This window comes from Cryptomeria japonica, chromosome 11 (assembly GCF_030272615.1).
Source record: "Cryptomeria japonica chromosome 11, Sugi_1.0, whole genome shotgun sequence".
In the NCBI taxonomy this organism is placed as follows: Eukaryota; Viridiplantae; Streptophyta; class Pinopsida; order Cupressales; family Cupressaceae; genus Cryptomeria; species Cryptomeria japonica.
In genome coordinates this window covers 332,742,188-332,755,599 of record NC_081415.1, presented here as the reverse complement: position 1 = coordinate 332,755,599, position 13,412 = coordinate 332,742,188, and the positions used below count along the sequence as shown (strand labels likewise).

General features: G+C 41.1%; 1 protein-coding gene across 2 annotated transcripts in view; it reads left to right on the top strand.

Annotated features, from left to right (window-relative positions):
• Positions 1–13,105, top strand: part of LOC131075102 (uncharacterized) — a 318,013-nt gene extending 304,908 nt beyond the window's left edge. For both annotated transcript variants that reach the window (XM_058011935.2, XM_058011929.2), the window contains 2 exons: positions 12,329–12,399; positions 12,585–13,105. In XM_058011935.2, coding sequence (XP_057867918.2) covers positions 12,329–12,399; positions 12,585–12,677 — 164 coding nt within the window. In that variant the 3' untranslated portion in view covers positions 12,678–13,105. The remainder of the gene's footprint in view (positions 1–12,328; positions 12,400–12,584) is intronic.
• Positions 13,106–13,412: the final 307 nt, after the last annotated feature.

Below are 13,412 nucleotides of genomic sequence, written 5' to 3'. Positions count from 1 at the left end.
TCTGTCTGGTTGCAGCAATAAAAGGTAGAGATGTCATATTTTGCAGGATATTACATAGGTTTGTGGCCCTTTTTGGAGCCATAACACTCAGTCAGGGGAACCACAGTAACTGAAAATCAGTGATAATGGGAGGTGTAGGTTTCTTGAAGGAGGCACTATGGTTTGAAAGGGTTTAAATCCTCTAATACCTGTCCTCAACTGTTAGGCACAGTTAAGAGTGACGTTAGCAAGCCATCCTATTAATCTGTGCTGAGTATGGTATAATTTCTGGTCATTTAGAGGATAGAAGTTGTTACCAGCAGTTCCAGCAGCTTCCAGGAGTCCTTGAAAGTTGGAACAAATTGCAAATGCACTTTTCAGTTGTATGAAGGTTATTAATGAATTATATTCATTGTTGTGGTCCTTTTATCAGCTGTATGCAAATTCAGACCTGTTGTTATTTGTGTTTTGTATTAATTAGGGAAAATAAGCAATATATATTATATACATGTTTACCTAAATCCAAAGTGCTATATCATTAACAGAGTCCGAAAGGTCAAAATTCATAAGTTTCTTCAAAGAACGACAAATCAACTTTGCCTGGTCATACGCTGATATGCCTGGATTAGATCCGGATTTGGCAAAGAAACGGGACTCGGACTCGGCTCGGACTCGGCAAGGCCAACTCGGACTCGAACTCGGGACTCGGCGTCAAACTCGGCTCCAGACTCGGCTGGACTCGGGATAGTGAAAAACTCAAGAAATTTAGAGATTTTTAAATATTTAAAACTTGTTTTAGACACCCTTTATTGAATACACCTTAAAGACACAATAACATCATCAAACTCGGCTCATTTGATTACATACACAAGTATACATCAATCACATAAGCATAAACGCAAATTGTAGTTGAAGAAAATAACAAACATAGATATATAAATATTGTCAAATGTATACAATATTACAAAACTCATGGAATAAAAAATCCATGTCATCATATGATCATCATCAAATGTTTCATACAAATACCAAAGGTAAATACAACTACAAGTCTATGGCTCAGAGGAGCCTGCACGCTCCGGCCCCAGCCCCCTGCGAAGGCGTCTAAGGTAGGTCCTGGATGATTCGACTGCCATAGCCGCTCCCCGTGACACCATGCCATGCTCACCAACATCAGGAACATCCGTGTCACTATCTGCCTCTGAATCTCCTGTCTGTGCTCGTGCTCTCCGCTCCTCCTCTGCCATGGCTACAGTCTCAACCTCTATATCTACCTGGTCGATCCAATCAATGTCAGACTCGGAGGTTAAATTTTCTCTACTTCTATCGACGCAGTTTCCCCCATATTTTTCGACAGGGGTTTGGGGGCAGTGCCCCCAAGGTGGGGTCAAGTGGCAGCGCCCCTTGTGCGCTCCCTGTCGTGATACAAGGCGAGGTCGAGGGGCAGCGCCCCGCGAGGCCAAAAAAACTTATTACAAGTCTGAATTAGGGTTTCTTTGAGAGTCTTCCTTAGGGCCTGGTTTTGCTCTTGTTGCTAATTGGGTCTTGCTTGGTGAGTGAGTATCATTCTTGAAGGTCCAAGCTAGGTCAAGTTGGTGAGTGATAAAGTCTAGAATGTCATCCTGATCTTCAAATGCCCTGAAATTTGGCTAAGTCTAGAATGTCCTGATCCTGAAATTTGACTAAGTCTGGAAAACTGAAGAATCCTCCAAAAACTAAATTTTGCAATATAACTCCTGGAGGCCCGAAACCACTCTCAAACATCCTGACAGTATATATGGAATATAACTTAAAGTATAAGAAAGAAGAAAGATATAAGGAAATGTCACTTATACTTAAATGTTATATTCCATAAAATAATCCTGACGGAGAGACCAAAATGTCAAATTTCGCCCTTCCAAAAAAACTTATTACTTTTTAAAATGTTTTTTTTTTGTCATTTTATTAACCCAGCTAGTAGCCGAGTCTAGGGCTCAGGACTCGCCGAGTCTGGCGATTTTGAGCCAAAATCGCCAACTCGGCGAGTCTGGCGAGTTTACTCTCTAGACTCGGTCGAGTCCGAGTCCGAGCCCCTGGGACTCATTTGGCCTGACTCGGACTCGGACTCGCCGAGTTTGGGCGAGTCTCGTTTCTCTGGGATTTGGTAATGCATCATTTGACAGTCAAACCGAGGGCAAAACCAGTAAAACAGAAATTAAGAAAAATGCATCCACAGGTGGCATTACTAGTCAAAGCAGAACTTGAGAAATTACTCGATGTCGGATTCATACGCCCAATCGATTATCCTGAATGGATCTCCAACTTGGTACCTGTTAGTAAACCGGATCGCAGCATCAGAATTTGCACAGATTTCAGAGACATCAACAAAGCTTGTCCAAAGGATGACTTCCCATTACCAAATATTGACTTGATTGTTGATCTCACAGCAGGTCATGAAATGTTATCATTGATGGATGGATTCTCTGGTTATAATCAAATAAGAATCGTGCCCGAGGATCAACATAAAACATCATTTACTTGTCCGTGGGGAACTTTCTGCTGGAACGTCATGCCTTTCGGGCTAAAGAATGCAGGTGCTACATATCAAAGAGCCATGACTACTATCTTTCATGATCTCATGCACATAACAGTGGAAGATTATGTTGACGACCTCTTGGGCAAATCAATAGACAGAAATACACATTTGGACATACTTTCAGTCGTCTTTGATCGGTTGGAAAAATACAAAGTAAGATTAAACCTCAAGAAATGTGTCTTTGGAGTAACCTCCGGGAAGCTCCTAAGATTAATTGTATCCAAAAGAGGAATTGAAGCTGATCCAGCAAAAGTTAAGGCCATCTTGGAAATGCAACCTCCAAGAAATATCAGTCAACTTCAATCCTTACAAGGCAGACTCCAGTCCATCCGAAGATTCATAGCACACCTGGCAGATAAGTGTAATCCTTTTCAGCACCTGCTACATAAAAACATCAAATTCAAATGGGATGATAACTATCAACAGGCTTTCCAGACGCTCAAAGATTATCTTCTAAATCCGCCAGTTTTGATGCCACCAGTTCCAGATCAACCACTGTTACTATACATATCAGCTACTCCAACAGCACTGGGGGCATTCTTAGCACAACAAAGTGTTGAAGGCAAGGAAAAAGCAGTATATTATATCAGTCGCACATTGGTAGGATATGAGCTAAACTACACACCAATTGAGCGTGCATGTTTCGCCGTGGTCTTTGCTTCGCAGAAATTATGACATTACATGCTCACTCATAAGACTAAGTTAGTTGCAAGGATAGACCCATTGAAATACCTTCTCAATAAAGCGACACTTACTGGACGACTAGCCAAATGGGTAATGATCCTGAGTGAATTCGACATCGAGTATGTGGACAAAAAAGCAATAAAATGACAAGCCATCGCAGATCAATTAGCAGATGCTCCTATGATAGATGATGTTCCTCTAAATTCAGAATTTCCAGATGAATCCATTTTGACAATGTCACATGCAAAGCCATGGCAACTGTACTTCGACGGCTCATACACACAGCATGGGGCAGGAGCTGGCATCCTCTTTATAACTCCTCAAGGGGATTCTATACCAAAATCATACCGCTTATCATTTCCTTGCACTAACAATATAGCAGAGTATGAGGCATTAACAACAGGATTACGAATTGCAGTTCAATGGAAGATCCAGGAACTTCGTGTTTTTGGGGACTCCCAACTTGTCATCCGTCAAGCAACTGATGATTACCAAACAAAAGATGAAAAGTTAACGCCTTATAAACAAATGGTGGATGACTTGAAACAACACTTTGCAAAGATAGACTTTGAGCAGATACCAAGAGAACAGAATCGCGCCGCAGATGCCATGGCTACAATTGCTTCACTGATCGATCTACCTCCAAACGAGACCCGCTATGAGTTCTTGGTGGATAACCTTTTGGTTCCTTCATATGAGATCATGCCTACTGAGACTATATGTGTTGTCGGTCCCGAATCCCAGTTATATGGTTCCATTTTCACATACCTACGTGACAATACTTTACCTCTTGATCTATCAAATAACCAACGTCGCACTTTCATTCGCCAATCCTCTTGATATGTCATTTTAGCTGATATCCTATAGCGGCGAGGTCTAGATGGCACTCTTTTTAGATGTTTAGAAAGCGATGAAGCTCAAATTGCGTTACGAGAAGTGCATGAAGGGATATGTGGTCCGCATGCTAGTGGTCCTACCTTGGCCAAGAAACTCATCAGGACTGGATATTACTGGCCCAATATGGAGAAAGACTCATATCAGTTTGTCAAGAAATGTAAGCAATGTCAAATTCATGGAGATCTCATACATGCGCCAGCACAAGAACTTCAACCACTTGCGTCTCCTTGGCCCTTTTGTCAGTGGGGACTCGATCTCATAAGCAAGATTCACCCTCCTTCTTCCAATGGTCATAAATTCATTATCACTGCCACAGAGTATTTTACAAAATGGATTGAAGCCGTGCCTCTCACACAAGTCACAGGAAAACAGATTGCTACATTCATCCTCAACTATATCATTTGCCGATACGGTATTCTCGTTTCCATTATCACTGATAACGGGCGTCCCTTCAAAAATCAGGATGTTCGTGAACTCTGTGACCACTTCCATATTTCCCATCGTTTCTACACACCATATTACCCCCAAGGTAATGGCCAAGCTGAGGCGTCTAATAAAACAATCCTTAAAATCCTAAAGAAGACAGTCGACGATGCTGGTTGTAATTGGCATATCCAACTTAATCCTGCACTTTGGGCCTACCGCACAAGTGTCCGCACACCTACAGGAGCTACACCCTATTCACTTGTCTATGGCGCTGAAGCTATCTTGCCTATTGAGGTCGAGCTACCCTCTTTACGGGTCTCTTTGCAAAACATCATCAGTGATGAAGACTATAGGGTCTCTCGCTTACAAGAGCTGGAACTATTGGATGAACGAAGACAAACTACTTTTAATCATCTCAAGGCTTACCAACAACGAATGAGTCGCAGCTACAATCACAAAGTCAAGCCTCGCACATTTGAGGTAGGTGACTTAGTTCTCAGAGAAAATCCTAAAAATCAACAAGACAGAGAGAAGAAGGGCAAGTTCGAACCAAATTGGCTTGGTCCCTACATTATTACAGTAGCATATGGATCTGGTGCATATCAGCTTTCAACTACAGAAGGTGAACCTTTGGAGGATCATATCAACAACATGTACCTTCGCAGGTTCTACACATAGCTCTTCAGAGTATCCTAATTCAAAAATACATAAAAAAATAAAAAAATTCAAAAATACAAAAAAATCATAAAAACAAAAAAAAATCGTTACTTGGTGAAAACCTGGCAAAAAGGCGCCTTGTGACACAAAAAACATTGAAAAATCAAAAAAGTAAAGAGAAATAATTTCGTCCAACGGTGAAAACCACTTCGGTGGCGCCCTGGGCAAGTACCATGGTGAAAACTGGGTCACCAACGCCATGTGTAGAGACATTGCTCCTCCCTCCTTCAGGATTCACTTTCATCCTTTCACTTTGCACACACTCACAACCTATCCATTCATAATAAACTTACCCATTCCCATCATGGCTTGTTATTGATCTACCCAAGATTGGTTAGCCATTCATAATAAACCTCCCATTTCCTCCCTTTCCATCCATAATAAATCAGATCCTATCTGTGGCTAAGGCAAATCCTACGTCTAGTGATGGGTGTGGAACTGAGAACGTCACAGGTTTCGAGGAGTACAGTTTCTTCCAGCTTCCTTCAGTCTATCCGCACACAATCTGCAATAAAGCAGCATCTGCATCGCCAATCCGCAATAAAGTTTCATCTTCTCCGCAATAAAGTATCAGTTTCATGGATTCAGTCAGTTTCAGATGAGACACAGCATCAACAATGGGCTTCATCAAATCTTTCAACAGACTCAGACAACATATGGTTCAGTGCTATCTATCCTTTCTGTGAAAGTAAACATTGTGACCACAATCAAATACGACTTATACAAGTGACAAGAGACACTAAACTTGAGGACTACAGTGGATGTTGGTGTCGAGTCTTGGTTTTCTTTTGATTTCATCTTTTGGTGACATGTCTTTTAGCTTTTCCAGGATGTCTCTGACTAGAGATTCTATCTCCAGACTAGAAAGGCAAGGATGGGGTATCGTCACCTATTTTTCTTTGTTGTTTGTGGATTGTCTCTTAGTAATGCTATGACTTGTCCAAGGATATGAGGACACTGTGAGTCTAGTGTGAACTGGGGCATTCCTTGTTTGTGGCTGTCTTATCTCCATGCAAACAGGTACAATGACTTTCTGGGTCGAACATATGCCTCGATTGTCATAACCTACTTGCCATAATAAAGCTCAATGATGATAACGTACAAGAAGCTCTTTCACTTTCATATCTTCTGTCTTCCATCCCCCTTTCTTGATTGACTTCCATCGTCCTTCTCGAGTCCGCGTAGCCTACTATCACATGACTGAGTATAATGACACACCAAAAACATTTGCATTTCATGTAGTTTAACCTACATTACCACATATAAGCATTTCATACATACATATAAGTATCACAATTGCATCACATCCTGCACACAACACCTGTTAGCACAATTTACATTTGCATTATCATATTCATCTGCATTACATACATTTACATTTGCATCATGCATAACATTTTAAAACATAAAAGAACAAAAATATTGAGTTGCATCATATAAATATTTGCATCCATATCATAAGCGTCACATAAGAACATCTCATCACATAGGTACACATGCATATAGCTGCCGCAAAGATGAATCATCTCATATATATAATCATAAAAGTGTCATGATACAATGATGTCAAAATCATATGGCTACAAAAGCACCCGCAGGTGTCTACATCATCATACAAAAATGGTACAAAACTGATACATAGGGAGCCCTCTATGGCTATGATGAACTCCCTCCCTCGGAGCCGCCTGGCCTTGGTGGAATCTGAGCCCCTGAAGGACCCGCTCCAGGATCATCCTGCCTATCCCCTCTATCTGGTGGTGGTGGAGGACCCATAACCCCACCACTCGATGCCTGTCTCCTTCGGCTCCCTCCCATAGCTGTCGCTGTGCGCGATGGTCTATGGAAGCTCCTCGCCCGCTGATCTGCTGGCATTGCACCATAGTAGAGGTCTCTCCAGTAGGCAATCTCCTCCCCTACCCGCAGGACATAAGCATATCCTGCCCCTATATCCTCTGCTGCCTGTCTCCCTGCCCTCAGTGCTGTCTCAGCCTCTGTATAGCGCTGGATAGCCTGATCCCGCTCCCGCTCAGTATCTCTGAGCCTCGTCCTGAGCCAATCCCTCTCCCTCTCCAGCTTCTAGATCTCATCTGGCTGGCCCTGGCAGATCTCCTTCAGATCTAGCAGCTCATCCTCTACCGGGTCAGCCCCCTCCGCCTCTGCCTGTGGCCCCCCCTGTACGGGTGCCTGCCCCTGTGCCTGTGCCTGTACCTATACTGGTACCTGTCTCTGTCCCTGTCCCTGCACCTGTACCTGTCTGGGACCCTGTGTTGCTGGCACCTGTAGTGGCAATCCACCGCGACCCCTCACCACCCGAGCATGTCTCTCCTCACCACCCTCCCTCCGAGGTGCAACCCTCCTCTCTCCAACTACTCCCCTCCTCCTCCATCGGCCTCTGCCCCCATCCCCTCCACCATCATCATCATCTCCACCCCCATCTCCATCCAAAGGCTCCCCTGGATCCGTCAACCGTGGGAAGGGATGCTCTGCCCAGTATGCTGTGTACTCAGCATCCATGTCGGCGTCCTCGATCTCTGGCCACATGTTCCAGGGTAGGGGTATCATCTCTATCAGCTGTGTCACTGCCTAATCATATGACAGCAAGGGCCCAAACTGTGCCTGATCTCTAACTGTACAGGCATACATGCCTGAGCCCCAGGGCATCCTCTGAATCCGGCCAAACTGTCGGCCAATCCTGTCTACAAGCTGTCTCTCTAGTACATAGGGCATCCGCCCAATCAGGTACCTGCTCCGGAAGGTGTACGGCAACTCAACTGCGTCATCCTCCCACTACTCGCAGCCCAGATATGGTCTCCATATGACCTCATCAATATCGTCTATCACTCGCCGCCAATACTCTAGCTTGCCAATCTGTGGCTGCGATGTGATCATATCATACAAATGAACAAAGCTGCGTCCATGACCCCTGCCCCTACAGTGTATCAGTCGGGTAACCGGCAGATGCTCATAGGCCCATACCTGCAGCAATGTAACTCCACAGCCCAATCCTACTGATCCATGATAAACAAACTGATGAAGCTCATAATACAAATGGCCCAGCACACACGGTCCCCAAGCATATCTGGTGTGCTGCGTCACCAGTGTCTCCAGTGCTCCTCCCCAACCCATAGCCAACCCTCGTGTCGCCCTATCTGGACACAGGAACCCACTGATAGCTCCTCCTACCACTGTCGGCAATGCTAACCCTGTGGCTGTCATGGTATCCCATGCCACGTGTCCTGCCCTCATCTCCAGTCCTGAGTCTTCGAACACCCATTTCAGGGCCTCTCTGTCGCCATCTCGATCATATGGGATCAGCTCCCCATCGATCGGTATCCTCAATATCCTGTATACATCCTCCAGGGTGACTGTCATCTCACCCATCGGTAAATGGAACGTGCACGTCTCAGAGTGCCATCTCTCAGCTAATGCAGTCAGCAATCCCATGTTCGCCCGAAACTCGGGCACATATAGCACATGTCTCAATCCCATCTCCTCGATAGCAGCTCGCTCCTCGGCTGTCAACTCAGGTCGCAACCTCTGAGTAGATGGGAATCTCTCCCGTGACTCTAGCATCGGCAAATACTCCTGCAGTCAAGCAAATCACTCATGTCAGTCCTAGTGACACTCACTGTTCATCACAAAGTGTTGCTATCTATCCTAGTGACACTCACTGTTCATCACAAAGTGTTACTCACATTTGCACTCCCTGTTCATCACAAAGTGCTGCTCATATTTTAGTACTCCCTGTTCATCACAAAGTACTCTATATCTTGGTACTCACTGTTCATCACAAAGTGCTTTGATCTATCCTAGTCTTCCCTAGAGGACCTGCTTGAGTGTATCCTCTCAGCAGCTTATCTAATCGACAGCATATGTTCATCACAGAACTGCCGATTTGACCTAGAAGATGCAAATTCACACTTTTTCAAACACAAACGCGCTTACCTGACATAAACGCGCTTTCAGACTGCACAGACGCACCTGAAAAACATAGACGCGCCTGATTGACACAGACGTGCCTATGCTCTGCACAGACGCGCCTGTGCGACATAGACGTGCCTTCTTGGCACAAACGCGCCTGAACATCACAGACATGGTCGCAATTGACACAGATGCGGGTTCAAACGCAGACGTGCTTGGCACAAACACAGACGCGCCTAGCACCAACGCAGACGCGCCTGGACGTTTTTGGACACTTTTTGGACCCTAGTCTAAGCGCATTTATTGCTCTATCTACCATGCATTAATGACAAAATTAAATGCGTCAAAGTACGAGGAGGTTTGGTGGTACTTACCGGCTCTCCTGCCTTTGTTGGCCTCTGAAATCGGCGAACGCGGTCGAATCTGTGAGTGAAGGCCATCTCTGCTGACTGCTCCTGCTCTATTCTCGCTCTGCAATATGCTCTTGTGGATGCGTAGATGACAATGAGGATGTATTTTCCCCCGTGGTCTATCTTATAGACTACCCCTAGCCTTCGTTTCCCGAGTCAGTCTTCTTTATCCCGTGACTTTGTCACTTTATCCGGTCAGTCCATTTTAGCCTTTCTTTCTTATCGAGAGATTGTCTGCAATCTTTTCAGACATTTTCATCCAATCTCTTGAGGGGGCATATCATTCCCATCTTGGGGCAACTCTGTATCAGTTCATCTTATCTTCTTTGAAAGAACGCGACAAGCCGCATTGTCTCAAAGAGGGGCAAAATGTAGACACCCAAAATTGTCATGTCTAATTAAATATATATTATTTATTTAATTATCTAAGCCTAATTCTTCTATTAATTAAATAAATCTTTATTTATTTAATTCATTCATTTATCCTCTTCTAGCCTTATTTCTCATTTAAATAAATACATTTATTTATTTAAATTATCCTTTTCCTAAATTAAATAAATATTTTATTTATTTAATTATCCCACTTCTTCTATTAATTAAATAAATCTTTATTTATTTAATTAATTCATTAACCTTTTCTACCCATGACACATGTCATTCATCTCTTAATTCATACACTACCTACCCCTTTCATTATTTTATTATTTCTTTTACCTACCCTCTAATCATAGCCGACCTCCTTTTACACCTCTCAATCTTATCCCTCCATTTCATATAGTGTCTTCTATATAAGGAGATGCTTCCTTCATTATGAAACCCTAATCGTTCTAAGCATTCGAATCAACTTATGCAATTGACTATACTACGATCCTACTTGCAACCACATTCCGTTCTTTGTTGAGCTCTTGTGCACATAAAATCTGAGAGCAAATACATCAAGCAAGATCAATGGAGATAGGAAGAATGGAGATCAAAACTCTATTGGACATGTGAAGGTATAATCTTTGTGATTTCATTTGATTTGCATTGTCTTAGGTAATCTTCATATGTTATGGTGGATCTTTGTTGTTGTTAGGCTAGGGTTTTGTGGTTGAATTCATTTAGCCTTTCAATATTGTTATTATTGTTATTCATTTTCACCATATACAGTCTGCATTTCATTTAATGAAGATTACCTGCAAAATTGTATATCTTTTTCCAGACAATACTTTTGCGTCATTCCAGTGCAATTTGTCAAACATATACCTTAAGTAAAATAAAATTTAGCCTAGGGACTATACACTGCATCCATTAATCTTGGAGTGAATGGATCTCAACTGTTGATTATTGTGGACACTTAGCAAATTAAAGGAAATGTTTGAACAAATATCTAATGGACACATGACACTTCCTAACCTATTGCAGTGGATTGACTAATCTAATAGTAAACACTTTTGATGGTCTGCCAATTGCCCACAATTGTTGATGTAAAAGATAAGTAAATTTGGGTCATTAATCTAAGGTAAAATTCAAAATCAGTAAGCCAAAAGAATAAAACCCTACTTTTCAAATGAATGTTGTTGAATATGGAGGCTACCAAAGTAATAATTGTCTATCTAATCAAGAGGTTAGGCGCATTGATTGTCTAGTTGGATGAACATTCTGTCTCTGGTGATGGATAAGGGTTTTATGGTGACATGATGAATATTCACATAAGAAAATATGATTTGGGTCTTGAGTTGTCAATCGAGGAGATTGAATATTGAACCATCTTCTAGCAATTTATTTGCATCGTCTATTAATGGAGTTAGGTCCCAATAGGGATGATAATGTGTATATGTCTAGTGAAGGTTTTTACCTTTCTACTAGGGGTCCAAAAGAATGTCATTTAGTTTATAAGGCTTATTGGGATTCACTACATGGTCTAAGGTGGATGTAGTGCATGTCTGTGTCTATTTTAGGTACTAAGTATTAGTTTGTAATTCCATAACTATACTTAGGAACAAAATATTTAGGCACGAGCATATTTTTGTCTTGTTTATTATTACATGGATTTGAGCAGAATTTTATGCTTGTAACAATAATTTCTCCTTCTAGTATGGAGCAGATAAAACCATACAAAGTCGAATAGTTGTCACTTGTGTGGAAGATATGGGCAATTTTCTTGGATATAAGTACAAGCTGTCTCTATGAAGATAGGATCAGTTAGCCAAATTTGTATAGTGTGTCTATTATTCTTGATTACTTTTTGATGTTAAATGTTGTAGTTCAAGTCTAAAATTCATGTCTCGATTAGGTTTTCGTAGGTAGTTGTTTTTCCATGGTATGAATGTCTCTATGTCTGATAGGGAATTTTAAGAGGTGATATATTCATCTTTGAGGTCAAATTTGTTACTATTGTAATATATGTAAAATCTTTTCACTTATAGCATATAGGAGAAGACTGTAACTTTATGGATTGATTAAGCTTCTAAAGCTGTCTGCACTTCTAGGGAGAACAAGCATTTGATATCACGTAAAGCTATCTATGTTTTAGAGAAATCAAATGACAAGTTAATCTCAAATTGTATTTGAATTCATTATGGGGTACAATAGTACCAAATGCTTTGCGATGGAATAAATTTAGCCCAAAACACTAACATGTGATTCATCTTTATCACCAGTTTTTAAAATTTTGTTTATATTTTATGGTTTTTCTTTTTAATTATTTATTTTAATGAGTGGTGTTCAACAATTTCAGTATTGTTCCTGTCAAATGACCCACCCTTTCACTGCAAAGGTTTCAGCTTGATTTGTGCCACGGCTTCATTGGTGAGTATCTTATTTGTATCTTATCTTATTATGTGACAATGGGTATTTCCTTTTACTCTTTAGAACTAATGTTGCATCTTTTTCTGTTTGTATAGGATAGATTTCATTTTCCATTATAATTCCCTCGAATCATTATCCACGAGTAGCAATAATGATTCCTAACAATGTATAGTTGATGTTTTCAGGTAGTTGCATTACTTCAAACGTGTCTAATTAAACCCACCTCTCCTCCAATTGGAAGTCGTAAAGAGAACGATTATATACAAGTACAAGCATGATGAGTAAGGCCATCGGGCACTTAATCAAATGAAAGATAAAACAAATGTGATCAGGTTTCTAAGCGAAGTTGGCCACTTCTCTTCTTGTTAAGGTGATCTGCAAGATTGGACAATGTTGTTAATATGATTGATCTTCATGAAGGAACCATTTGCATTCAAGAGCTTTTCTCATGGTATCAGTTTATCCCATTTATTTTGATTGGAAACCCGGTTTGGAGATTGGACAATGCCGTTAATATGATTGATCTTCAAGAAACCATTTGCATTCAAGAGCTTATCTCATGGTATCAGATTATCCTATTTCATGTATGAAGATGGACGTGGCAAAAATAAATTAAAGACTACCAACTCTAATTCTCAAATACAAAAAAAACTTTGAGGAAATTAAAGTGACATGCCACCTCAATTAAGTGGTTTAGGCTTTTCAATGTACGTTCATCTTCCTTCTTACTTAAAAAATTATTTATCAAGATTATAATCTTAAGAAATTATATAAATGATAAAAAAAAATTAAAGTTGTTTAATAGAATAATGATGGGAAGATTGACTTTAAAAAGTTCTAGAATCTAAAAAATAATCAAGTATAAAAGCATTAAAATTATGTAAAAATAATTATAGAATTATGTGAAAAAGTTACGATCCATTTAGAAGCTTCAATAGTGAGGGAAGGAATCCAATGAAAGGAGGAGATGATAAAGATCAAAAGTGAAGACAGATTGAAAATTAGTATTGTCA